The sequence below is a fragment of the Trachypithecus francoisi genome, unplaced genomic scaffold (assembly GCF_009764315.1).
Source record: "Trachypithecus francoisi isolate TF-2019V2 unplaced genomic scaffold, Tfra_2.0 Lachesis_group1, whole genome shotgun sequence".
In the NCBI taxonomy this organism is placed as follows: Eukaryota; Metazoa; Chordata; class Mammalia; order Primates; family Cercopithecidae; genus Trachypithecus; species Trachypithecus francoisi.
Genome location: NW_022681454.1, coordinates 176,551,849 through 176,579,077, shown reverse-complemented (window position 1 = coordinate 176,579,077; position 27,229 = coordinate 176,551,849). Strand labels below are relative to the sequence as shown.

General features: G+C 43.1%; 1 protein-coding gene and 1 long non-coding RNA gene across 2 annotated transcripts in view; one reads left to right on the top strand and one right to left on the bottom strand.

Annotated features, from left to right (window-relative positions):
• TENM3 (teneurin transmembrane protein 3) overlaps window positions 1–27,229 on the bottom strand; it is a 117,574-nt gene that overhangs the window by 3,497 nt on the left and 86,848 nt on the right. Inside the window, exons 14-18 of the mRNA XM_033215751.1 lie at window positions 19,086–19,261; window positions 17,344–17,579; window positions 9,443–9,739; window positions 5,660–7,271; window positions 2,805–2,935 (exon numbers count right to left, since the gene is read on the bottom strand). Coding sequence (XP_033071642.1) covers window positions 2,805–2,935; window positions 5,660–7,271; window positions 9,443–9,739; window positions 17,344–17,579; window positions 19,086–19,261 — 2,452 coding nt within the window. The remainder of the gene's footprint in view (window positions 1–2,804; window positions 2,936–5,659; window positions 7,272–9,442; window positions 9,740–17,343; window positions 17,580–19,085; window positions 19,262–27,229) is intronic.
• On the top strand, window positions 1–27,229 carry LOC117086171. Its single transcript, XR_004438226.1, has 3 exons — window positions 1–505; window positions 3,094–3,174; window positions 27,089–27,229. It is a non-coding gene; the product is annotated as an uncharacterized LOC117086171 (long non-coding RNA).

Sequence of the window (27,229 nt, the reverse complement as noted above, 5' to 3'; positions counted from 1 at the left end):
CACAACAGGGGGCGCGTCAGAGGCGGCCGGGAGCCTCCCCACTCCTGACCCACACACGGGGCTCTGCGGGCAGCGCCGAGGCAGGCAGGGAAGCCCCGGGGTCCTTCCCTGATCAGAAGGCTGTTAGCCCTTGGGGAGGAAGCACTGGAGATCCCTCCCCAAGGTGATCCCAATGCTTTGGAACCCCCAAACGGCTCACTCATCGTGGATCACTTTAAAGCTTTCTTCGTTTCTAACATGGGAAAAATAGTCCTGTTTCTTGCTTTTCTCTTACAGTTTCTAGAGGCTCTTTTCCCACGCCCACCCCACGTGGGGAACCCAGCTCATCCGGACCTCCATGTTCGCAGCTTTCTCCACAGGAGGCTGAGAAGCCACCACACACAGAGAGGGATCTGAACGGCTGGGGATACTTAAGGCGGATCACTGGGCCCCGCTTCGTAGGCTTTGACATGCTTGTATTTAAGTCAACTCTGTCCCCTCTCCTGGCAGTTTTCAGCTGAAGATGGTGAGTGTAACGGCAGAACTGAAATGTACAGGGATGAGTGGACGGTGGGGCAGCTGGAGATATTTGTTACTTTAGGAAAACAATTATTTTTCTCAGACTTAGGGACAGTGGGCCGTCTAGATTGGCAAATGTTTTAAATTGGGGGCATCTTAACTCAGCCATTTCTTATACTACCAGATGTTTGGCCATTGTTTCCCAAATGAAAACATCTGTTTCATTTGCGGCAATGAAAGAAACAGTTGTTTTTCTGCACTTATGGCAGCCTCAATGTCTTTGCCCACGATTCCCTTTGCTATCCTTATGGTGTGCTTCTCTTGACAGAGAACTTGAAACATATTTCAAAGGCTGCTTAGGAAAAGAGCTGGCAAGTCCATTTGTACAGTTAGATGTAAGTGTTTTCAGGCATGTTGGAAAGTCATACACAATTAGGATGTGCATGTTCGAATGCGGTAGGAAACTTCGGTATGTCTTCATGCCACTATATCAGTGTAGACAGACAGTCATGCACTGCTTAACCACGGGGATGCATTCTGAGAAATGTGGCATTAGGCCATTTCATCCTTGTGTGAACATCATAGAGTGCACTTACACAAACCTAGATGGTGTAGCCTGCTACACACCTAGGCTATATGGGATGCCTATGGCTTCTAGGTTGCAAACCTGTATACAGTGACTACTGAATACTGCAGGCAACTGTACCACCATGGTAAGTACTCGTGTATCTAAACATAGAAGAGTTACAGTAAAAATACGGTGTTGGCAGAGCCCGGTGGCTCATGCCTATCATCTTAGCACTTTGGTAGGCAGAGGCAGGAGGATCGCTTGAGCCCAGGAGTTCAAGACCAGCCTGTGCTACACAGGGAGACTCCATCTCTACGAAAAATAAAAAATTAGCTAGGTGTGGTGGCATGTGCCTATGGTCCCAGATACCTGGGAGCCTGAGGTGGGAGGATCGCTTGAGCCCAGGAGGTCAAGGCTGCACTCCAGCCTGGGTGATAGAGTGAGACCCCATCTCAGTTTAAAAAAATATATGATATTATAATCTTGTGTGATCACCACCTTATACAAGGTCTATCATTGATCAAAATGTTGCACACACATGACTATATTTGTAACTTATGAAAAAGGAATTGCTTTTATATTAGGTATGAAACAACAACAGGCACTGGTACTGTAGACAGCCTGTGTGTGTGTTAACCATGGCTGCCTCTTCTTTTTGTTTTCATTGAACTGATAGGAAATTGCTCAAGGGGTGGCTGGGAATTAATCGCTCTAAGAAAGTCTGCACTGTCTTCTTATGATCATAGAGTCACCCCATTTCTCCATGTCTAATTATTCTTACTGTAAGCTGGAAATTCTGGTATTTTGCTGTGCATTCCTTTCTGATCTCTGACTAGTGGGGATTAGACGTGCCACTTTCTGAAGCAGCAGCTTTGACTTTGTAATTTTCTATGATATTTCTTTTATTTCTTGTAATGGTTACAGGCCTCTTGATCTATTATGCTCAGGAAAATTCCATAAACCTTCCTGGTTGTAGGTGGACCCTTACCAGGGGACATTTATTTTTATTTTTAATCTTTTTAAATTTTTAATCTTTTCCTATGAAACACTATTAATTATTATTATTATTTTTTGAGACGGAGTTTCGCTCTTATTGCCCAGGCTGGAGTGCAATGGCGTGATCTCGGCTCACCACAACCTCCGCCTCCCGGCTTCAAGCGATTCTCCTGCCTCAGCCTCCCGAGTAGCTGGGATTACAGGCGCATGCCCGACCACGCCAGGCTAATTTTGTATTTTTAGTAGAGACGGGGTTTCTCCATGTTGGTCAGGCTGGTCTCCTGATCTCAGGTGATCTGCCCACCTCGGCCTCCCAAAGTGCTGGGATTCCGGGCATGAGCCACCTTGCTAGGCCGAAACACTGTTAATTTTTAAAGAAGTTGAACTTTGTGGCATTGTTTGTGGGCTGCTAATTTGTAAAATGGGTTCTGGGCCCTCTTTAGTATATTTTTGGCTTCAGGTCCATGCTTTCTTGGGGTTCTTTTTAGAAAGCCACCACTCGAAAGTGAGCTTCTGCATTTCTCTCTTTTCATTAGCATTTGCTGAAAACATATTTAGGCCTGTTTAACAGGCCTCTGGTTTGTTGAACACAAATGCAGAGGAAGTGTTGCTTTTTTCCCCTAAAAGAGTCAAAAAATTACAAACTGTCTTGGTACAGTTTTCACAAAGGTGCTTTCATTCGATATGGGTAGATAAGACACAAGCTACTTAACACCTTTCCGTAGGTTTTTTTGTTTCTTACCGGTATATCATCCCACTGCTGACTCTTCACAAGTTCATAAGAAGGTTCTGTTAAATCAAATTTGGGAACAGGGAATCCAGGAATGGCATTGTGCAGATGGAAACCAAATGTCACCAGCCAGCTGTTAACATCTAGGAGAAGAATGTTCAAAATGAAAGGTGTTGCAGTTTTGTCCTTTCATACATTTAAATTCTTACCGTAAAAAGAAAATCCCATGTCACAATTAATAATCTGAAAAAAAGCACATGTTTGCTTTCGTCCTACAAACCTAAACTTCCTCTGTTTTTAGACATGAAGACGGGAAACTTCACAGCAGAACTATGGCAAGTGCTACGAAAATTGCCGAGTAATAGATGCTCAGACAGACTGGGTAAGCCGTCATTCCTGCTAAGTTGCAACCTGTGCTAGTAACGGTGATAGCAAGGGTAAGAACAATGCACAGCAGCAGGAGAGAGATATAACTTGCAGAAAACAAACGAAATTTGTTTTGTAGTTAGTAAAGGCTGGTCTCAAATAGAAGTGTGTTGTTAGCTCTCCAAAGCGATTGCCCAAGGATATGCGGACTTCCACGACCCATTTTCTATCATTAAAACCCCTAAATTGAGAGTATTAAAATCAACAGTTGATTCTTAATCAAAGATGAATGCTGAAAGCTGGCAAAACTGGCCAAGGGCACAGAAGTCCTGATTACCATCAGCTATGACTTCAAAGGCTCACTGTGCACAGGTGGAGACAAACTTTTTGGGGAAAGAACCTGGAAACCTTTAAGATGGTATTTTAAAATATTGCCATGTGACTCCAAAAGCCATTAAGCTCAGAATAAGGCTTTTATTCTATTCTGGAGGTTATAATGTTACAGAACTACTCAGCAGGCTTGCAGCTTTATGAGTGCGGTTGGGTGTAGATTATTTTATATATTAAGCACATTGCTGGAAAATTTGAAATTGCATTTCACCTAATATATTTTATGCTGTTCCATCTCTCTTTTGATGTTTTTCAGAAAATGCTGCTATGGCATTCCCTGCAGTCCACGTTGCTAGGAGAGGATGAATTCAGGAGCTGGGGGCTTTCCAGCCTTTCTCAGCCCCTGTCAACACCCCTTAAATAACCAGTGGTAAACTGCTTGTCAGAATGATGGAGAGCCACTTGATTCCTATTTCCTTCTCTAGGGCACAGACTCTCACCTCATTGCCAGGCTGGCAGGTCCTTCGTCCAGGCATCATATGGCTCTGAAACCACTGGTATTGTTTCTATTTGAAATGGGGTGGCAGTAGTGGTGGTGGGGAGAAATAAACCCTAAGTGGTTCACATAGGATGCAAAGAGATACAATTAGTGTGTATATGAGAGTGTATCTGAGTTTGGGGGGTGGGAGGGCCTTATTTTTGGGAGAAAATTCTCCCAAATGTTAAGAGTATTGGGGGCAAAAATTCTGTTACTCTGAAAAATGTCTGCATAACAGTGAAAATCAGAGGGCCGTGAGTATTGAAAAGTACTGCTAAAATAACGGGATTTGAATGCAGATGTGTACTGAAAAACCCTGAATGAGAATAAGGGTGCTGCTGAATCAGGAGGTAGAAAGAAGGGACTTTCAGCTGGTTCACATGGAAGAGATATAAAATGCTTTAGGCAGTCTGGAAAGGTAGGAAGCAGATGTGAAATGAACGGGGCAACCTGTTGAGCCTGTTTTGAGAACTGAAAGAACAGACATCTCAGTACACCTCAAATATTGAGCTAGAAAAGAGGCAGCCTAAAGGAGCATCTAACACAAGCCAAAACAAAACAGAAATACCTTAAACCAAGCCCAAAAATAGACAACAGGAAAGAACCTTCCTCCTGGAAATATAAATGTGGTAGAGGGGTTAATAATGGTGCTGTATATCAGGAATGGAAGGTAGGAGCAGCAGGATTCAGAATTCTTAGAGTAGAGGTTGAGTGAAGAAGGGAACTAGAGTAGAGCTTGCAAGGACCTTGTCTGTTTCACATGCTGGTTGTTCCATGGTGGCAATAGTGGGATCTGATGTTCTACATCTTGTATAACTAAAAAAGTGACATGCACTAAACTTGGAAAGATCTTAAATCTGTACCCTGAAAGTTATCCCACATTCGTGGAAAAATTAGTATGCCTATTAGTATTGTCACCATGCAAGAACTGCATTGGCAATGAAGACAGTGATGTAAGAGACAGAAGTGAGACCAGACACAGGATCCACTGTCTAAGCAACTGATGGGAGAAATGGCTTCGTGACTGTCCTGAGGCGATGGTGGTGAAGCAGGAATTAAACACCTCCCAGGGATGAAATGGTGTCACCCTGTGTTATGTTTCACCTTAATCATCTCTATGAGAACTTCACACATGTATTTAAAAAACCCAAAATGAAACATTCGTAAGGTAGTTACTATTTATTGCGGAATTTCATGTATTATATTTGTGCCCTAAGTTAGGCACTATTATCCCAGTTTTATAGGTAAGGAAATGGAAACTCAAAAAACATGTGGCTTACAGAGCTACACAGCTTGTGGGAGAGGAGCTGAGATTGGAACTCCAATTTTGGGACTCTGTGTTCATCATGTTTTTTGCTTCCCTATGTTCCCCTTCTTTAAATGACTGGAGTTCATGTCATTTCAAAAACTAGTGGCCTTGGGCACTGGCAGGCAGAATAGGAAGTAACTATGTCTCATTTTCCCTTTGTGATTTCTCTATGGTTCCATAGAGAAATAAACACATTAAAAGGTTAGCCATGTGACTTTGCTTGAGCAAAGTATGAAGTTTTTTAAAAAACCATTTCCAGTTATTTTGTGTATTAATCTAATGATGGTAGTCCTCCAGCACTTGGAAAAGAATCAAAATGCTTACCTGTGATGTAATCTTTCACATCATGGATTTTGCTTGCAGGGTTGTTATTCCTAAACATGTACAAGTTAAAGGGAGCTGGGTCCTTCCCAATTCTTTTCCAGATTTCTATGTCAGGTGTTGTCCACCGTCCCGCCAAAATGTCATAATCTCTTTCTCCAAAGTGGATTAATTTGGTGAGTGGGTCATACAGGCCACCATGAAATCCAATTACCAGTTGAAAGTCAATATTGGAGTCAAAATAGATTTCACCATATGCAGTGTATTGAATCTGTTTCAGCATAAGCCCATTGCTACTGAACACAGCCAGTGGTGTCCCTGTGTTATCCGATGCAATGTAGAATTCATCCCCACTGCTGATTTCCATGGCAAAAAGATGTCCTTGGAGATCGTAATACAGGGATGTAATTTCTGAACTTGAATGGTTGTAGACATGAGTAATCCTAGTGGGATAAGTGAGGTCAGCATAAAAAAACTGCAGGTGCTGTCCTAGACTGGTTTTGCTAGAAACACGCCTTCCCAGGCCGTCATAACGGTAGATCACTGTCCAGCCACTGCCTTTACTGTAAACTCGAGTTAGAAGCCCCTTGGAGCTATATTCAAAGATTTCCGTGCCTCTTTGACGTAGGAAACCATCTTCATCCAACCGATACTGAACATCACCCAGGCGAGTGATTCTGTCTCGCAGGTCATAGCGAAGGGGTGTCAGACGTGCACTGTTACTTGGGTTCAATAAATGGAGGTTTCCATTCAGGTCATAGTTGTACCGCCACATTATCTTTTCATTGAGGTAAACTGTTTGGAGCTGTCCATCAACATCATATTCATAAGCATATTTGGTGGTGTTGGCAAAGGGCCCTATTTTAATTTCTCTCTTGGTCACCCGACCCATGTTATCATATTGAATTGTAATCCAGTACATCAGCGACCTGAATATCTCATATTGAATTTCCTTGATACGGCCATGAGCATCAAAGTGCTTCGTGTAGGTCATTACAGCTGTGGAAATGATCTGGTTAATATCATAATATATAACTCCAAATTTTCCAAACTGCTCAACTTTGCCAGAAATGTCATCAAACTGATAGAGATCAATAGGCAGTGGAGTTTCATTGATCACACCCTGCATGCTGGTCACTCGAAAGCTGTTGTCATAGCTATAGTCAAATCTTGCATTTACCATCCCATCTTCACTAAAGCGGAAAATCTGCCTGTCAATCAGGGGACCAATTTGCCTGTATCTAATGGTGCAAATAAAACCATCACTCTGGAGGTTTACTGTCTTTAGGACTCCTGCTGTTTCATCATAGGTAAAACTGACTCTTGTGCTATCATATAAAATTTCTGAGAGTCTGGTCTGCCTTCTGTATTTGAATAAGACCCTCCGACTTGTACCCAAGAAAGCCGTTTGCAGAAGCAGCCCCTCCTCGTTGTAGTCCGTGATGATGGAGGCATTGCTTTCCGGGGGGTTGTATATGTTGCGGTAGTAGCCAATGGATCGGATGGTCTGCATGGTGTGGCGAGCCACACTGGGCATGGTGATGGCAGACAGGCGGTCCCACATATCGTATTCGAAGATGTACTGCCGCTGGCTATGAAGCAGAAGAACCATGGACTGTAAAGAGAGAACATTCTGTTACCCAGTGTTTGTGAACAGGAGATGCAAAAGCAGATTTAGTGACCACAAATGCACAGAAACATTCCACTAGAGAAAATGATCTTCATTTTAATTGAGTTATCCTTGACCTTGTGTGTTGTTAATGTTTCTCTGCCTAATTTGCTTGGATGCTTAATTGTGAGGGGTTCTGCAATTAGCGGCTCAAGATTCACAACGTGCTGCCTGTCACGACGGATGGTACCATTCTTTTCCCAGACATTCATAGCCAACCAGCAGATTGTCAGTGGATCTGGATTAGTCATAATACAGGCATGATCAAAGCTGCTTTACACACAATATTTTGAGGAGAAAATAGCATATGGGGAATGCAGTTCCATCCATAATTAGCAATTATTTAGTAAGGTGGCTTTCCCCCCCTCATTTGACTGAAGAACCACTCAAATCATGTTTGATTTCTAGTGTACTTGGCGGAAGGGCAAAGCATTCACAATATTATTTTATAAAGACATAAAATTAGCCAAAAATGGATAAAGTGTACATGAAGCATCAACACCAAAAAATATCGTGAAATTAATCACATGGTGAATGACAGCTATAAATGCCCTTAGTAGAAATATTCTATATACACATACGGCTAAATTGTTACAAGGCCTCTGTACTAACAGTAAATCTCCATTTCTTTCTGTGGATACCAAATCCGATTTGTATCTCAGGAACAGTAAGAATGGTTTCTAGACTTCATACTGCTTTGGAGCTAAATTATGAAATGAGTAAATATATTAAAATGAACTCTGCCTATTTCATGAGCCACTGCAGAAAGACAAATGACAGTCATTTATTAGGCCAACAAACGTGAGAGAAGGTCATCCCAGGCTAGTTAAGTCAAGCTCAGCAGTAACACAGGGCTGTGGGTGGCTCTTGCCTCTGAGGAAGCTTCCTCTAACCCCTGTTGGGCCAAATGGAACAACATTGGCACAGGGAGGATGTGTAGCTTGAGAGTCCTGCGAGGTCTTCTCCTTTGCCTGACTTCAGCTTCTGTAGAATCTCCTCTTTGGGCAGACCTAGGGGCAATTTTTGCATGCAGGTTGTGTAGTAAATGTCCTGAGAATTGTTCCTAATAGTTTGCATTCTTCCAAGGAAAGCTTGGACTGTTGCTGAATTCACAGGAATTAATACCTACTTTTGGAATCATCTAAAGTCATATTTCATGGTAGTTTGTAAAATATTACTTGTTTTGCTATGAGTAAGTTTTGGCTTAGTGCACCTATCCCAGTAAGAACATCGAAATAGTCTGGGTGGATTTTAGGGATTTGGGAGAGAGACGATGAGAAAGATCTGTCTGTTGTCTTTTCTGATCCTCCTGGATGCATGCAGGTGCTCTTGGTCACTGCCTCTGTCATGCTGTGACAGTGGCTCTTCTCAATGATATGCTCCTGGGCTCCCTCTAAACAGTTCCCAGTCCCCTTGCCTTTTTCTTCCCTTTCTTTTACTTTCATTTCCTCTGACCCAGTCAATACCCCAAGCCACACAGCATACATTTAGCATTTTGCACATGTGTAACTCTAAGTCTCCATTTTTGATACTCTGAAAAGTTCTCGAGAGTGGGAAACAGCCTAATCTAGGATGTTTACCTTTTATATGTAGAAGAAAGGAAAGATGCCACAGGGTACACAAAAGTGTGGCTTTCTAAGAAAATCGCCTCTTTTGGTTAATAATGCATAACTAGGATCTACATGCTTTTTATGATTATGTTGAAGTTCCGCCAGGGACACCACACAGCTGACAGCTTTAACTGTGCTAATGTAAGGCTCCCTCTTAAATGAAAGAGCTAGCACGAAAATCATTTACAAGCGACTTACATGCTCAAGGTCTAATTTGTGAATGTTGGCAGTGTGTAAGCTTGGCAGGTGGACAATGTTAATGCTTGTTTGTTTACATCATAAATCACTTAAAAGGGTCTCAGACAGTAGAACTTAACTAAGGAGAAACTACTTTGCTAATGCTGAAATTCATCATTGCTGTGCCAGTGTGACTTCTGTATTGATACTTCGAATAATAGAAGGAACTCAGTCATGTGCCACTGTTTCTTTCCCCCTTAGTGCTCTAGATGATTGCTGAAAAATGTGAATTATCCTTTCCCGATTGTTGAGCTTACTTTGTAGGCATACCTTTTCTAAATAAGTGTAACTCCATGTTTTACCATCAGCAAAGACCCGAGATACAATCCTTCCTTGTCCGTCATAATCTACTTTCTCGCTAGTGGTGCCTCGCTGGATGCTGGCGATTTGACCTGTGGATGAATAGGTGACATTGACGGCCATCAGCTTGCTGCTTGGCAGCCAGAGAGTCGGGTGCCCAGACATGTCGTAGGCGATCCTCAGTAGAAATTTACGGTGGTCATCATAGATCTTTTCTGTCTTTGTTGTTCGATCAAAGTCAACTGAAAGGAGGTTTCTGCCATTAACCTGTTACAACACCAACAAGATGATAAAATAAATCATGTTATTCCAACACTGGAGTCCCCAGTATTGTTTAAACACCATTTATGATGATTGATTCTCTTTGTCAGTAAATTAATTTAGCAACTTCTTGGGTACAAGTGCAAGGCAGTAGATTAACTGCTCTTTTAAAATGTTTTATTAAGCAGAAAGACAGCCTGGCATTTGTTCAAAAGCATTTCAAATTAAATTCTGTAAACTAAAGCAACTGATGACACCTATTCATATGACTCAAAGCTCCTCCCCCAAAGACACTGGAAAATAATTGCTTAGTAAATTAATCATGGCTACATTAAATAAAACACAGTGGTTAATGTGACTCTAGCCCTTTGAAGAGCAGTTAAGTAGAAGTTGGAACCCACATTACTGTAAATTATTAATGAGTTTCAATAGCAGCAGGTTATAAACAAGATCATTGCTTTTGGCCCAGTGCTGCAACGTCACAATTTTTTGAGAAGGCCTCTTTCTTTGGAGAAGATCTGGTTAACTGGCAGGGACTTCAGAGTCCTTTACTAACACATACACATGATCTGAATATTGTACTTATTTGACAAATTCAGCACCATGTGTTGTCATAGAGTCTCTGTGGCTCGGTGCCACGTCCAGAACCTTGGACTAAATCTGGCTGTGACTGTCTGCCATCCGAGGCATACACAACCCAGCATTCGTTATTGCAATTAGAAATGTGGTCCCGATGAAATTCTGCTTTACAAATAGTCTCCAGTGTTTGCAGGCTGTGAACCTCTGAAGGGTACACACCATGGCCTATTCATTCTCTGGTCTTCTACAGCACCTTTGTGGGAGGGGTGGCTTTTACACTCCAAAATGCTCATTAACTATTTGGACTGTTACAAATTAAATGGGAAAATCTTAATTTTATATAGCTGTATTCTAGCTAGAACCTTCAAAATGGACAGATCCAGCTGACCCATTTTACACACACACACAACCACTCACATGTTTGTATATATGTCTATATACATACATCATATATAGTTGTAAAATTATTTGGAATAAAACTACCTTTTGCATTCTATCATTGACATTAAACATGTCCCATGCAAAAATACTCCTTAAGCTTAAACTTTTCCAATTGGCTGTACAAGGGGAGTATTGTGAAGTCCGTGGAATGGTAGCTCGATAAGCTAAAAAGAAATGATGTTGAGGGCAGGAAGCATCCAGATAGCTGATTTACAAAAAAACAAGAAGGCAGAGCCCTGGAGAGAAATTGCCTTTTTTTTTTTTTTTTTTTTTTTGAGACGGACTCTCGCTCTGTTGTCCAGGCTGGAGTGCCGTGGTACGATCTCGGCTCATTGCAGCCTCCGCCTCTTGGATTCACACCATTCTCCTGCCTCAGCCTCCTGAGTAGCTGGGATTACAGGCGCCCGCCACTGCACCCATCTAATTTTTGTTTTTTTAGTAGAGACAGGGTTTCACCATGTTGGCTAGGCTCATCTTGAACTCCTGACCTCAGGAGATCTGCCTGCCTTGGCCTCCCAAAGTGCTGGGATTATAGGCATGAGCCACCATGCCTGGCCTAGAAATTACATCTTAACTTTTCAGTTCTATTAGCTGATGTGGGCAGACACCCGGCAACACTGTGTCACAGCAGATTGTCAGGCGTGGTGGCTGGGGAGGAACCCAGGACTCCAAAGCCTGATCTCTAGACCTGAAGCAGCCTGACCTCGGCTTTCAACCCCCCTGAATCTGTTTTGTCCATCTGTAAATAAAGAGGTGGCCTAGATCCCTTAGGCCCTGTCTTTCAGTGAGTTTTATTTGCCTCTGACCAGTCAGCTGGAGGCTTTCTGAGCTCCATAGTTGCTCCCCGCCTGATGTGAATTTTGTGAAACTACGAGTTGAGCTTTGCAGAATGCTTTGTGTACCCTGGAAAGAAGCTACCAGCTAATGTTACAAATATGTATTTTAAAGTCCGTAGAAAGGTTTGATATCAAATTGATAAATGGCAGAACCAAGTTGTTCAGCTTATATCTGCACTCCATTTTTGGATGCCTCAAGAAGAGGTTTTGCACAATTTAAATGGTTTTCTTAGGGCTCTTGAGTGCCTGTGATTGTGTTTTGAAAGGAAAAATACCCTGAATGTTTAGAGTTGCCCTCTTTTTTCTTACTTAGATTATTCCGGGCTTTGGAGGAACTACGAAAGACTGACTGTAGCTTCCGGGGACAGGGCTGCCATGTTATTATTGCCCATGTGTTGCATTTTCCTTGGCATTCATTTTAATTTGTATTAATTCTTTACTGCGTCCTGGACCCTCCTTCGTCTCTGCAGTATTTCCTCTGGTTGGAGCATGGGAAATCTGGACCACAGAGTGGGTATGATGTGCTGCTGCTGGGAGACAGGCATGGAGCCCCATCTTTTCATGGCCCTTATGCTGCTCAGACTTCTGACTTTTTTTGTTTTGTTTTGATGGAGTCTCACTCTGTCACCCAGGCTGGAGTGCAGTGGCATGATCTTGGCTCACTGCAACCTCCTCCTCCAGGTTCAAGCAATTCTCCTGCCTCAGCCTCCTGAGTAGCTGGGATTACAATCATGTGCCACCGGGCCTTGCTAATTTTTGTATTTTTAGTAGAGACGGGGTCTCACCATGTTGGCCAGGCTGGTCTCGAACTCCTGACCTTAGGTAATCCGCCCACCTCAGCCTCCCAAAGTGCTGGGATGACAGGCGTGAGTCGCCATGCCCAGCCCTGGCTTCCGATTTGCACCTTTGGTTTGTGAGTGTGGCTAGGTGACACTGAAACACCCAGGTGCAGGTCAGATGATGCCATCACTGTGTGTGACTTCGACAAGCATCTGGAAGCAGTGAGACCCACCATCTGGACATAAGTTCTGATTTTTCTCTTATCCAGACAAACGCTGGATGCAGTGCCTTTCCTGTATCCTCAAACCAAATGACTTAGAATGTGGCTGTGTTTTTTCCCAAATTCCCAACACAAGCCAAGGCTTTAACCATTCTTACTGTTTCCAGACACTGCTCTGTTACTCAGTATGGAAAATTTCAAAAGATACTAACCGATCTCGTGTTTTTCACCCTCCTTCCCATGCCTGGACTTTCTCCTTTGGGTGTTGTGAACAGGGGCAGCTGTGTTCCAGGACATGGTTTTGCTTCACCACATCTTTATGACACCAGGGCAACTTTTCAAGTCTTTTTTTTTTTTTTTTTGTTACAGTCATAAAGTGCCAGCATTATTTCAGGCTCCAGTGGCTTTTTTTTTTTTCTCCTGAGACAGGGTCTCACTGGGACACCTAGACTGGAGAGCCATAGTGTAATCTCGGCTCACTGCAGCCTCGACTGTCTGGGCTCAAGTGATCCTCCCACCTCAGCCCCGTGAGTAGCTGAGACTGGAGGCGTGCACCACCATACCCGGCTAATTTTTGCATTTTTGGTAGAGACGGGGTCTCCCCATGTTGCCCTGGCTGGTCTCAAACTCCTAGGCTTAGGCAATCCACCTGCCTCAGCCTCCCAGAGTGTTGGGACTACAGGTGTAAACCACTGTATCTGGTCTTCTGGTAGTCTTTTAATAAATATTTTTAATTATTATTAAAAATATCAGGTTAAGACTGGGAGGGGTGGCTCATGTCTGTAATTCCAAGATTTTGGGAGGCGGAGGCGGGCAGATCACTTAAGGTCAGCAGTTTGAGACCAGCCTGGGCAACATGGTGAAACCCTGTCTCTACAAAAATACAAACATTAGCCAGGTGTGGGGATGCGTGCCTGTAGTCCCAGCTACTTGGGAGCCTGGGGTGGGAGGATCACTTGAGCCTGTGAAGTTGAGGCTGTAGTGAGCCAAGATCACACTACTGCACTCCAGCCTGGGCATCCCAGCAAGACCCTGTCTCAAGAAAAAAAAATTTATTTATACACACACACACAGACACACAGACGCACACACTTAAATAACAATCTAAAAGTGAAACCCTATCTCAGATCACTGCTATACCTCCAGCTATATAAAAATGAATTCATTTGTTGTGTATGAATAAGAGATCACCATGAATTCCCTTGTGATGTATACTTCTTTTAAGTAAGCATGGAAAAAAATCTCCATTTTCAAAGATCATGTTCAGCATGATTGTAATTAATCACAACATCACTTTGATGTTGGGAGTGGGCAGCTATAATCTTCCCTCTGGAATATGCTTGAAAAGAACATGACACAACACAATTTTCCCAGGGAGTGACGCCAGCAGAGGGGATTACACTGACTTATCCAAGATGTCATGTGGGGAAGTGAGGAAGGGCAGGCTCATTTCCCAGTACACTGGGTGACGATATCAAGACTCTCTTGTGTCCCCGTTAGAGCATCAACTTGCTACAGGTTGTTTTGTGTGTCTGGTCCGTCAGCCGGTGCCAAGTGCATTGTGCAGTCCCACGCTAGGCTGTGCCGCTCAGATTAAAGTGAGAAATAGGCCACTACCAAATGTGACTGGCATAATGAGATTTAAATATGCTATCATATTTATGCATGCCTTTAAACACACGTTTGGCTTTCAAATTTTGAGATTTTCTTTTTTAAAATGATTCACTACAACTTTTTCTTCTCTAAGCTTCTGAATCTGGGCAGCTTTAGATGACTTTTATTATTAGAACACCATGACAATTTTTTTGTAATTGATTGAAGGCTGGTTCTACAATCCAGCAGTGATAAAACCTAGGAATATTTACCAAATATTATAAGGCACAGATAAGCAACTGCTATCTATGTGCCTATTTTTTAAAAAAATGAGCTACAAACAAGTAACTATAGAATAGTTGTGTCTTTCTTCTGCTTCCTTATATCTCTATCACAGTTTCCTGTGCTTGTTATATTCTGCTGTGTCCAGCCTGTCTCTTAATGCACTGTTTCACAGAAATGCTTTTCATGTTGCTGGTTTCTTATACGATTTTTCCATTTCTACTCCCTGCCTTTTTTACTTTTTAAACATATATATATGGCCAGGCGTGGTGGCTCACGCCTGTAATCCCAGCACTTTGGGAGGCCGAGGCGGGCAGATCACTTGAAGTCCCGAGGTCAAGACCCGCCTGGCCAACATGGTAAAACCCCATCTCTACTAAAAATACAAAATTAGCCGGGCATGGTGGAGTGTGTCTGTAGTCCTAGCTACTTGGTGGGCTGAGGTATGAGAATCACTTGAACCCAGAAGACGGAGGTTGCAGTAAGCCAAGATCATGCCACTGCGCTCCAGGGGTGACAAACAGAGACTCCATCTCAAAAAAAAAGAAACAGGAAAACACACACATACACACACACGCACACACCACACACATATAGTATAGACAGAGAGAATGATATCTCTATTATTTCCATTTAACCTGTTATTTCTAGTGTTAGGTTTATAGCAGTCACACATTTGCAAGGATGTGCTGTTCACATGGCCCCTCTCGGGAAGATCTAGATGCAATGGCAATATGCATTTTAGAGAGAATTCATATTGTAAGGCTGGCTTTCCTCATTCTTTCATTTATTGGATAAATATTTGAGTGCCCACCATGTGACAGGCACATAGCTAAATTTAGGTCCACAACTTAAAAATGAACAGAATTTTCTGCTAGGAAATAATGCAACATTAAGAGAGGAGGCATCCTCTGTCTCAGGCAAGAGTGGAAGGGAAACGGGTGGCTCTTTGGGCTGATTCTCACTGTCTTGGTGGGCTCAGTTCTTTCTCTCCTCTCCCCTCTTTTCTATTTTGGCAGACTCCAGGCTCAGTCCTTAAACCAGATTTTCACATCATCACTTTCTCCCTAGAATTTCTCTCTTAGAATCCACAGAGGAATGAAATTAGCAGTCAGAGCTGGCACATCCAATCTTATCTTGAAAGTAAGAAACCCTCCCTTGTGATCTTGGCATTGTCTCTCTGAGAGCAATCAAACATATCAGCTGGAAATCTCCTTTCGGTGGGATGGCACAGGCCATTTTAAATAGTGTATTTTCTAAAACGTCTTGCTGAGGCATTGTGGCTCTGCCATTTAGAAAGAAAGTAACACCCATGTCTGTGTGCACTGGGCTCTTCCTTCCTCAAATGAGGTATTTTCTTCATTTAGGATTAGGCAGAGAACCAGGGACTTCAGATTGGGTTTCCTCTCTTTCCCTCTCCATAAGTTCTTTTTATGTCTTGCAAAGCAGTATTACAAAGAAAAAAAGCGCACACTTACTTACAACTTGTCTCCAAGAACAGCAGGCAATATGTTATGTGGTCAGTTTCCGGACAAAGTATTTCCCACTCCTCCCTCTTTCCAGTGAAATTTGACTATCCAGCAAGCTCAACAGCCCTTTCCTGTCCATCTGGTGTGTGAGTAGAAGAGGCTATCTGGGTGTGGGTCTGGGAATATATAACCATGCCTTTTCTTTTCTTTTTTTTTTTTTTTTTGAGACAGAATCTTGCTCTGTCTCCCAGGCTGGAGTGCAGTGGCACGATCTTGACTCACTGCAACTTCTGCCTCACGGGTTCAAGTGATCCTCCTGCCTCAGCCTCCTGAGAAGCTGAGATTACAGGCACCCGCCACCACGCCTGGCTGATTTTTGTATTTTTAGTAGAGACGGGGTTTCACCATGTTGCCCAGGCTGTTATTGAGCTCCTGACCTCAAGTGATCCGCCTACCTTGGCCTCCCAAAGTGCTGGGATTACAGGCATGAGCCGTTGCGCCCAGCCTGTTTTCAAAGTACTTTCACATTATCTCATTTGATTCTTATAACTACTGTGTAAAACAGAGGTAGTATAGGGTAAATTTCATTTATCTGCAATATTGCGTGCTCTCTCTCTCTCTATATATATATGTCTTATCTTATGGTATTTAATGTATAATCTATATCATAATATAGATATCATGATACAGATAAGGAAACAGATTCACAGATGTTCTGATTCTCCCATGAGGTTTACTATTAGCAAAAAGGAAAGCCTCATCTGGAACACATATTTCTTTGAACTCTAGTTAGGTGCTGTGTCTTTGGTATGCAGAGTGCGGGGCACAGCGGTCATCCATGTCTTTGTGTCTTTTGATGAAGTCCTGCATCTGAGAACAGGTGTGACGCTGTGTGCATGTGTGCACGTGACCCCTGCTTCAGGACAGCTGAGCAAGGGAGGCCTGTGAACTAGCCTTGTGTTTGCAGTGGCCCAAGGCCCAGGGCCCTGGGAAGCAGCAGTGAGTAGAGGCAGCAAATGGGGATGCAGGTGGCAGCAGCGTCTGGGGCTCAGCAGAACGAAGAGCAGCTGCTGGAGTCCACTTTGGGAATGGACCATGGCCCTATGAAAGTGACCTGGAAGATATCTGGAGCTGGTTTTCATGGCCATTGCTTTACCTTCACTCCTGGTCTCCTTTTCTCTCTAGTGTCCTACTGCTTTTTCTTCTCAGCCCTCTCACGACCTGACGTCCCTCCAGCCTCCCCAGCTGCACCTGCCAGAACAGGCCCACGTGGGACTGGAACCATACTGAGTGTGGTGCTCATACTCAGTGTAGACACAGCGGGGTGAGCAGGAGACACCGCCTGCCCTCAGGGTCATCTGCACCAATCAGAGGGCTGCAGCTATCTCCTGCTCTCTGACATGTACGTACCCTGAGCTTGCGACCAAAGACGTTAACTTTTCCTTGGGCTTGCTCTTTTCGGAATCTCCATTCCACCAAGTTTTGGCCGTTCTCACCAGGCAGAGTCATGTTTCTTTTGGCGACAGTCGGATTAGCGGTGCCAGCCAGAATGTGCGGCTCTGTTTGGTAGTGTGAGTCCAGGCCACTGGCGTAGATAATTCTAAGGGAGCCATCATAACCAATCTGGTAGCTGTTTCTTAACTGATCTAAAGAATGAGAAGCACAAAACATGAACTATTAGATATGGTCTAAATACTTGGCGGTTGTGCCCGTTTGATGGGATCTAAATTTCTGATTGAGAGAAGGGGAATGAGAAGAGTTGGATGAGTTGAAATAACTTTCACTTTCATTGTTCAGATTCCTCAACAGGAGTTGGGATAATGGCCATCTTTTCTTTCCTATCCTTTCTTCCCCCCTCACTATGAAAAATAACAGTCCATCCCAAGTCATACACTGGACCCAGTGCCTGTGGGGACAGGACTGTGGGTTTCTTGGTCACACCTGTGTTGGTTCTCAATGCAGTGTAGACATGTTTTCAGATAATTGTGTAAAAAAAAAAAAAAAAGAAAAAAAACAACTTTGATCCCTGGCATTTCATGCTGTCAGAGGTTTGGCTAAATATTAAAGGCAAACTTTAGGGGAATTTGAAGTCCTTCTCCAGTTTAATAGACTTCTTTTTCTCATTTGCCTGATGAAATGAGAGCTCGGCCTCCATGGGATGTGCACTAAATAAATATTTTGTAAAGAGGCACATATGTGGTCTCTCAGGGGGGTGATGTATACACCTCCAAGGTCTTGGAAGACTTCCTTCCCCTGCACCCAATCCCTGCATCTCCTGTCAAAGATCCTTTGAAAGGATTAATATCTATACCTTGAATACCAAAAATAGAAAGCTATGTTCCCTCTGAAATTGACTTCAATAAAGGAAGACATTTTATATTTCATACAAAAAAGCTCATATTGTAGACTACTGCCTCAGTTTAAAATTTTTAAATAATATAGGACCATTTGGGTAAGAAATGAATTCTAGAAATAGCAGTTTTAGATGGTTACAGAGATTACTTCATGGAACAGGTAAAAAAAAATGAGTCAAAAAGTTGAATACAGATTTACTAAGTATTCTTAGAGTTGTGAACTCACAATTACAAATGTCATTGTAGACAGGATTTTTAAAATTTAGAAAGGAATATGGCAAGGAGGGTCCTTTATGGAGATATGGCATCCAGATGACTATAGATGGAATGAAAAAATGGACATTCCAGGCATTACATGAATGTGTACTTGTAATTTGGTTTAAAATTTCCATGATATGCAGATTAAAATACTGCATCATATATGGATTCAAAGAGTGCTATGTCTCAAACTACACTCCGATGGTGGTCAGAAGACCTGCTCTGGAAAACTCTTAGGGGATGCAAAAATCGTCTGAGGATGCACCTGAAGGGCTGGAATGAAGCTGTTTTAATACATGGGAATGGAAATGGACAGTATTCCAAGGTTGAGAGATTATTTTATATGTGGTTTTAAAATATGTCTATATAAGTAAATAAATATTACCTATACACTGTAGATTATGTCACCAATATTTCTAGAGGTTTATATTTTCATCTTCCCTTTTCTGGTTCATCTTGGAAACTGGGTGTTGGCACATCCTATCTGGGTGCTGGTGGCACTTTAAAATGATTCGTTTAAAATGATGCTTTCATGTTTACCTTGAACCATGGTGTAGAAAGAATCGATCGAGGACAGATTTGAAGTGATGCTGACATCTTCTTCTCGACTAGATGACTCGATGTCCACTGTGATGGCCTTGTCCATGTCCCCGTGCAGGTTTGTGACCACTCCAGTTGGAAACGTGACGTTTGTCAGACGACCTTCACTGTCATAGCTAAATACAAGGGACATTAACTCGGTGTTAAATAGGAAACTGCAGTTTCTTCTGACTTATAAATACAATGTGTAGCAATATTAGTTGCACAAATTTGGAGGAGTATTTGTCTTTGTGAGTGAGCTATGCAGAGTGAGGACTTCAAACATGCTTTGAAGTAATCAAAAACCTGTTTAACATAGAAAAACCTCACCAGTGAGAACACAAGTAAACAGACCAGCTCTCCGTCTCAACACATGATTCTTTGAAGTGTGACCAAAATCCTCCTGCACATCTAATTTGCTGTTTCAATGGGAACATGTTTGCTGATATTAAATTCCTTAGTATTCCTTCATATTTTCTACAGAGTAGATTTAATTCACTGTTACATCGGTTCTTAAAGATTTACTAACTTACTCCCTCGGTGGCAGTACAGTACGGTATGTTTACGTGCATGTATGCATTTGCATATGTAAAAAATCCTTTTAGTATCTTCAGACATCCTCAACAAATTAATAAAGTAAGAACCATTTAAAGACTTTATTTCTCAGTGATTGACATACTTCATAATGGTAAATTAGAGCTTGAATGCTGGCAGTGGTGACGATAACCCATCTTATCTACAGTGATATTGCAAGAATGGGGGATATCTTGCATGACGATTTACTGTGTTCACTGAAATGAGATGCAATCTTTCCTGACATTTAATGATTATTTGTTTTTTTATTACACGCTTACTCTTTTTAGCAGACAAATATAAGAGGAACTTATCATTTGAGTGTTAAAATACGTTTTAAAAGCTGTTCTATGCTCATAAATATGCATCACAGAAGCAACATTTGAGTAAAGAATTGAATTTTTGTGACTTTTATATTTGTGGCAGCACCAGAGAAAATTTCAAAAATGACAGTGTCGTCTGAAGAAAGAAAAAAAAAAACGCAAAATTCTGGATGAGAAATTAGGGGTTTCCTTGGGACCACAATACACTAAAGGATTTCAGATTGATTCTAAGACTCCTTCACTCACTGAAGGTTCCCAGTGAGATGAGACCTGAATCAACATCCTACTTAAAATAAGCCCAGACACAGAACTAGCAGAGAAACAACACTGTTAGAGAAAGACAGGCTACCAGGGGAGTTTAAAGTGACAGGGGATCATAAGCATAGGTGAAAACATGGCGCAACACAGGAGTGAGGAGTCAAAAAGGTACTTAGGTGATATTTTGGAATAAAAGGATAGAGAAGTGTTTTTTTTTGTTTTTGTTTTTTTTGTTTTTTTTCCCCCAATTTCACTTGTTTATGAAATAGGGAGTTTCTAGTGAAACATTCATTTTGAAAAATGTGATTGGTCATTAGGAGAAGATTCTAGGTGAAAAAGACAGAGAAGACTCCGCCAGGACAATGTTATAGTAGAAAGAGGGAAGAAAGAGAGGAGGAAGGCGAGGGACGGAGGTCTGTTCAGTGCCAGGTGATGAACTGATCCTATTAATTCCGTGGGGACAGTATCGGTCAGATCATGGGTTTGACTGACATGATCTGACAACCTGCCACGCTGCTCAGCCAGCGGCAGGAACGGGCACTCAGGAGGGAGAAGCCAGGGATGGAGACGCAGAGGAAGCAAATGCACCATTAAGTGCAATCATTGTTTAGACTCAAAAAAGGCAGAGCTGAAGATGTCCTCCCCGCCAACCCAAATGGCCCTGGCAAAGGAAGGCATAAATGAAAAATCCAACAGAGTTCATTGCTGTCATCAGTTTTTTGAAGAAATTACTGCTCTTGAGGCAACAAACATGCACTGGTTTATTTATAGAGCAAGCAGAGCAGAGTTACAGAATTATTGACAAACCAGCCTCAAGTTCTGTCGTTACATTTGGTGTAAGTCTTGCAGCACATTACACATCTCATAGTACGATGTGAAGAACATGCTACTGGGTTAAAAAAAAAAAACCCCTTTTGAATGCCTCTACACAGGAGAATTCTGTATTGCACTATTTTCCCCCATTTCGGAGATGGAAAATGAAAATATGAGGCGGTTAGCTGACTTGATCTGGCTCTCACTCTGTCTCTTGACTGGACCGTAACTGGAACTTTTGTGCAGCTGACCCCAGGCCCATTAGCCCTCCTGTAGATCACAGTGCCTGATTTAAAGCTGGGAACTCTGGCTGTATATAGATGGTACCGCCTGCAAGCAGCTTGCTGATTCATTCTCCCCTGCCCTTTTTTGACCCTTTTGCTGGTTTGTATTTTCTAGCCTCATTCAATCTGAAGCAGACACTTCACCTTTCTCCTGTAGAAAGCATTTCTGCAACCTCTGACTTTGCTATTTCATTGGCTTTGCCACACGTTCCGTTCCCTGCTGGGCAGGCATTCTGTATCACAGGACCCTGGGCACAGGGAGATACAGCCCAGGAAGCTGAGCGTTCAGACTCTCACCTATTAGCCTTTGGTTCTTTGGGAAATAAATATACAAGTAACCTTTGCAGGTAGTACAGTTAGAATGACAGAGGGTTAAGCTGGGATCTTAGTGGCCCAGCTTAACAGGTTAGCCCTGGAAGTTCTGAATTTGTGCCTTCCAAGGAGTAGCTGAACCTAAGTGCAGGCACTAACAGGGCTGAAGTGTTTGCACAAGGAAGGCTGCTCCGGTGTCAGGGTCCTCAGAGCTCCTATCTAACCTGGCACCCAACAGTTTCAGAAAAGCCTTTCTGTGCAAGCTAAAGTATAAGGATATTGTGAAAACAGAGAAGTCTGGGTGAGCAGAGGTCACATACATGACAATTTAACTATTAAAAATGAGGGTCCTGTGAGGCTACCGTTCACCAGAGTGAGCAGAAGGGGAGATGTGTTCATGCTGGTTTAGCTGGGGAAGAGCTGCACCCAGGTGGGGACCAAGCCAGGCCCCAGAATAGACGTGGGATCAGGCAGTCGGCGGGGGCCCGGGTGGGGCTAGGAGGGCTGCGGAGGAAGGTGTCAGGGGGTGCAGGGGCCTGGCTGAGGCACAGTAGCCAGCACAGAGTCATACTGGAAGGGAGCCTTGGGTGAATCTCCTCACTGGAGAACATGAGGTGCTGAAGAAGGTTTAAAGAAAGCGAGGTTTTCATGAGGAACCTAAGGTGGGGGTGAGAGTGGCTCCCTGACTTGCCAATTTTACAAACCACGAAAAAAAATCAGGGATCAACACAGGGTTTTTAAATTAAAAACTACTACCTGTTACTCCCATCGTTTCATAAACAAGGCCATTTAAACATATCAAAGAGAGGCGGGACCTACCTTCAGGGTGAGTTCTTTCAAAATAACTGTTTTTCTTTATTATTTTTTTTTGTGAGACAAGTCTGACTCTGTCGCCCAGGGTGGAATGCAGTGGTACTCGGCTCACTGCAACCTCTGCCTCTCGGGTCCAAGCAATCCTCCTCCCTCAGCCTCCCAAGTAGCTGGGATTACAGGTCCCCGCCACCACGCCCAGGTAATTTTGTATTTTTAGTAGATATGGGATTTCACCATATTGGTCAGGCTAGTCTCAAACTCCTGACCTCAGGTGATCCACCCGCCTTGGCCTCCCAAAGTGTTGCGATTATAGGAGTGAGCCACCACACCCGGCCAAAAGGACTGTTCTTTATTTACATATATATATATTTATTTTTTTTGAGACAGAGTCTTGCGCTGTTGCCCAGGCTAGAGTGCAGTGGTGCGATCTTGGCTCACTGCAACCTCCGCCTCCAAGGTTTAAGTGATTCTCCCGCCTCAGCTTCCAGAGTAACTGGGATTACAGGTGACCGCCACTGCGCTAAGTTTTTTTTTTTTTTTTTTTTTTTTGTATTTTTAGTAGAGACGGGGTTTCACCATCTTGGCCAGGCTGGTCTCAAACTCCCTACCTCATGATCTACCCGCCTCGGCCTCCCAAAGTGCTGGGATTATAGGCATGAGCCACCACGCCCGGCCTAGGACTGTTCTTTAAAAGCAACGAATAAAGCTTTTCTGAAACATTCTCCACATCATTTTTTTTTCCTTTCAGTGTGGACGGGTAAAAACTTTTTCACAGATTAGCACCTATGTCAACAGAAATGAAAACAAGATGAAGGAAAGACATTAAAAAAGCGACCCGGGGACTCTGACTAAGGGAGTGAAAGAAAGTCAGTCTTCCAAGACGACTGGCAGGTACTCCCATAAGCATCAGGCTAACTCTTCTTTACCTAGACAAAGGAAAACCAGTGCACCAACGAATGGCCGCCTAGCCTCTGAAACACTCTGGCTCCAGGTCTTTTTTTTTTTTTTTTTTTTTGAGACGGAGTCTCGCTCTGTGGCCCAGGCTGGAGTGCAGTGGCCGGATCTCAGCTCACTGCAAGCTCCGCCTCCCAGGTTTACGCCATTCTCCTGCCTCAGCCTCCCGAGTAGCTGGGACTACAGGCGCCCGCCACCACGCCCGGCTAGTTTTTTGTATTTTTTAGTAGAGACGGGGTTTCACCGTGTTAGCCAGGATGGTCTCGATCTCCTGACCTCGTGATCCGCCCGTCTCGGCCTCCCAAAGTGCTGGGATTACAGGCTTGAGCCACCATGCCCGGCCAGCTCCAGGTCTTAAAAAGCCCTTTCCGACTACTAGATATGCCTCTGGGCAGATTCTCTGCTTATTTGCAACTGTGTGGCTCAATTGAATGTTGCTTGGCCTTAGTGGTGAACTAACCCTGCCCAGCTTGTAGATTTGAGAGGCAGTTTTCTTTTATTAGCTTTTTGCATGTACAACGCAATAGGCTCCAGGGAATGTGAATAGGACATCAACGTCATGCCCTCCATTGCATTCCTCTGGCCTTAGCCTCATGGTTTCAAATTCGTAACACACAGCACATTCCCTCCTGCTCCTGCCTGGCTCCTCTTTACAAAGGACTCTCGCTGGAGAGGATAGACTTCCTCAGGCTCTCCGTGACCTGCCGCTCTTTCCCTGATGGGATGCCCTGAGCTGATGTTTATCTATGTGTTCGTCTTTAATTTGGATTGCATGTTTGCCTAGACTTGCTGTTTTACTTTTTGTGGTATATTTTTAAATCTCTTTTTAAAGTTTCCTAAGTAATGGGATTATCGACAAATGTCTCAGAGAATAGCAGCCTCAGTCATTCTCAGCTGAGAATGCTACATTCAACCTGACATGAAATTTTCTCTCTCTCTGCCCCTTGCAGATGTGAAGCTCCTAACTTTTTCCTTTTCCTTGGTAATGTCTCTCAGATATTTATCTTTCTATTCCCAGAGCTGCCCTAGACTCTTAAAATGGGTCTATCTGCCTCTTCCCATATGCACTGATACCAAATCAATCTTTTGAAACACCATGATTATAATACCTTTCTACTTACACATCTTCAGGAGATGCTCAACGGAGAGTAAAATCAACTGATTTAGACTGTTACCAACCCAATACCAACAGCCTATTGATATTGCACATTTATTCACATGGAAACCATTTGCAGTTCTCGAAAACTTTCTTTACAACTTGACAACGGGAGTATTTATCGTCTTCCCCATAAAATGGCTTCTTTAACCAAAGGTTATGTTTTAAAAATTATCTTGTGCTTTTGAGAAAATCTGTGTAAATGAGAGCACAGCTTTAGAGAAGTGCCTACGCCAGAGCAGAGAAGTCATCTAACTCTGGGGGCGGGCTCTCCTGTGGAGTGACGTGCTCTTTGTCCCTTCTGTGGATTGTTGGTCCAGAATTCAGCCTGACCCTGAGTTGGCCTGACTCAAAGACGAGACCAGCCTGTGTCGTTACATATATACTGGCGGCAATGCCCTGCCCACACCTCTGTCATTTTCACCTAGGGAAGCCGGAATGAGAGTCAGTGAAATGTGACTGCTTTCTCTGTTCAAAACCAAGCCTGTTCTGGGCAGGCAAGACAGCAGCAGATGTTGGTTTGGGTTCATTCTGAAAGCCTCCAGATGGGATACATGTTCAAGTTTCCTTATGAGTGGGCCTTCCTCGGGATCTTCCTCAGGGTCATCCCAGAACTAGCCTGCTTTCAGAGCTGGTTAGTGGGTTACGTGTATAATACACACACACCCCCACAAACACACACACACACACACTTTACACAGAGGGAGAATCTAATAGAGTTGCTTAGGTTCAAATTTCCTTCCATAGTTGAACAGCCAACAACAAAAAAAACAAACAATCCCCTCCATCTTGTCACCAGTTACCACAGTGCTTTTCCCACAACGCTAATTTGTAACAGCCTCTTATCTGTTGTTGAGGTAAAGTGGAACACAATGACTAACCCTGTCATGACTAAACATGTAGGCATAAATCTCTCCTTGATCCTCCTTCCTGAGGAGGGACATGTGCACAAACAGTGAACGTGGAACGCCGGGCTGATGCGGAATCTTCATGGCAATAATGTGATTTGCAACAGCAACATCAAAAGATTTTACATTTAAGTCTTCTGAGAAGGAACCTGCGGTTTATGTATTTTAACCATTATCTCATAGACAAATCATAATTTGTAGCAAGGTAGTAAGAAATCCTCAAAAATCAGGTTCTGGATAGAAAATGCTTCTATCACCAAGGGAAGTAGAGCAGTCGCCTGCGCCACATCATGGCACCACCTGATTCTCTGCTGCCTGCTACCTACCTGTCATCAAAAATGGCAGAAAAAATGCGAAAGAAGAAAAAGACAGTATTATTTTACGTGAGTCTGGTCTCGGTGCTAAGGGGATCCTGATGAGAAAGGGGTGAGAATTGTATGGGCTGGGGGTGGGTAACCCCAATGTGCATTTCTTTGTTGCTGCTGCATTTAATTAGGAGGTCTGGCTGATGGGGCAAACTCTGACCCGTGCTTTGCTCCATAAAACCAGAAAGGGTAGTAGTCTGCAGTCAAGCTGCTATTCTTTTTTTTTTTTTTTTCAAACACCCCAGCTAACATGAGTTCAGAGGCATGTAGACAAGGGCAGAGCCTCCCCCACTCCTCTCTGGTCCAGCCCTTTTGAACACTGAGCATAGTGATAGATGGTCACAGAAATGACATTTTCTTCAAGGATCAAATTCAAAAATAGTGACCCAATGCCTCTTTCCTTTCATAGTCATTACCACATCATGGAGAACTGACAAAGTGGTAACGCTCAGCGCTGAAATTCGCAGGCCTTGAGACAAAGGCATCCAAGTCAGGGCATTCCAGAATTAGTTCCCGCAGGGATTCGAAGGATTCTGGGTTAGCCATCATTAAGAGAAGAATCATGTTTAAGCCAGTCTTTTTTTTTTTTTTTCTTTTTTAAATTGTTTATTGAGTGAGGAAGGCTGACATGGGTAGCATATAGCCTATTTGTTTAGCAATCCGGTCTTGAAATGGAGACCTCCTAGACAGCTGATGGCAAGGAAAATTTTTGCTCCAAAGAATCTGTAAAGCAGAACTGTGCACGCCCTCATCCTCCTGGATTTATTCCACGGGTCTGGAAGTGCTCAGAGGAAAAACCCCTCCTTCTCTTTTGTTCTCCTTGTATCCTGGTGCTTGTTCAGCTGTACATAGACCCACACCCTGGCAGTGAGCGAGGACAGGGAGGGCTGTGGGAAGCTTCTAGTTAAGTGGGAAATATTTTTAAAAAGTAGGTATCATCCATTTGGAAAGAGAAAATTCTATTTCTTTACTATAAATTGCTATTTCTACCACCAACATGAACACATAAGATACTAGTGTGACCGAAATGCAATATGCATAACTGTTTTAGCAGAGGGAACGTGGTTAACTTTTGTCGAGTGTTGTTTCTTTTGGAATACACCTTGACAGGGGCCTATGAGAAGGTGGAAAGAAATGGTAGAATCACATATTTTCTTTTGAATAGGAAGCGATTTTTAATTACTAAGGAGTCTTTTATGTTACAGGTGAGGATAAGAAAATCCAGAGAGGTGCTCTGACTCTCCCAGTCATGGAGTTAGGAGTAAGCAACACAATCGGGACGGGAACCCAGGTTTCTAGTTTCATCTCATGAGTGTCAATGACCTGGAAAACGGAGGTGAGTAAGG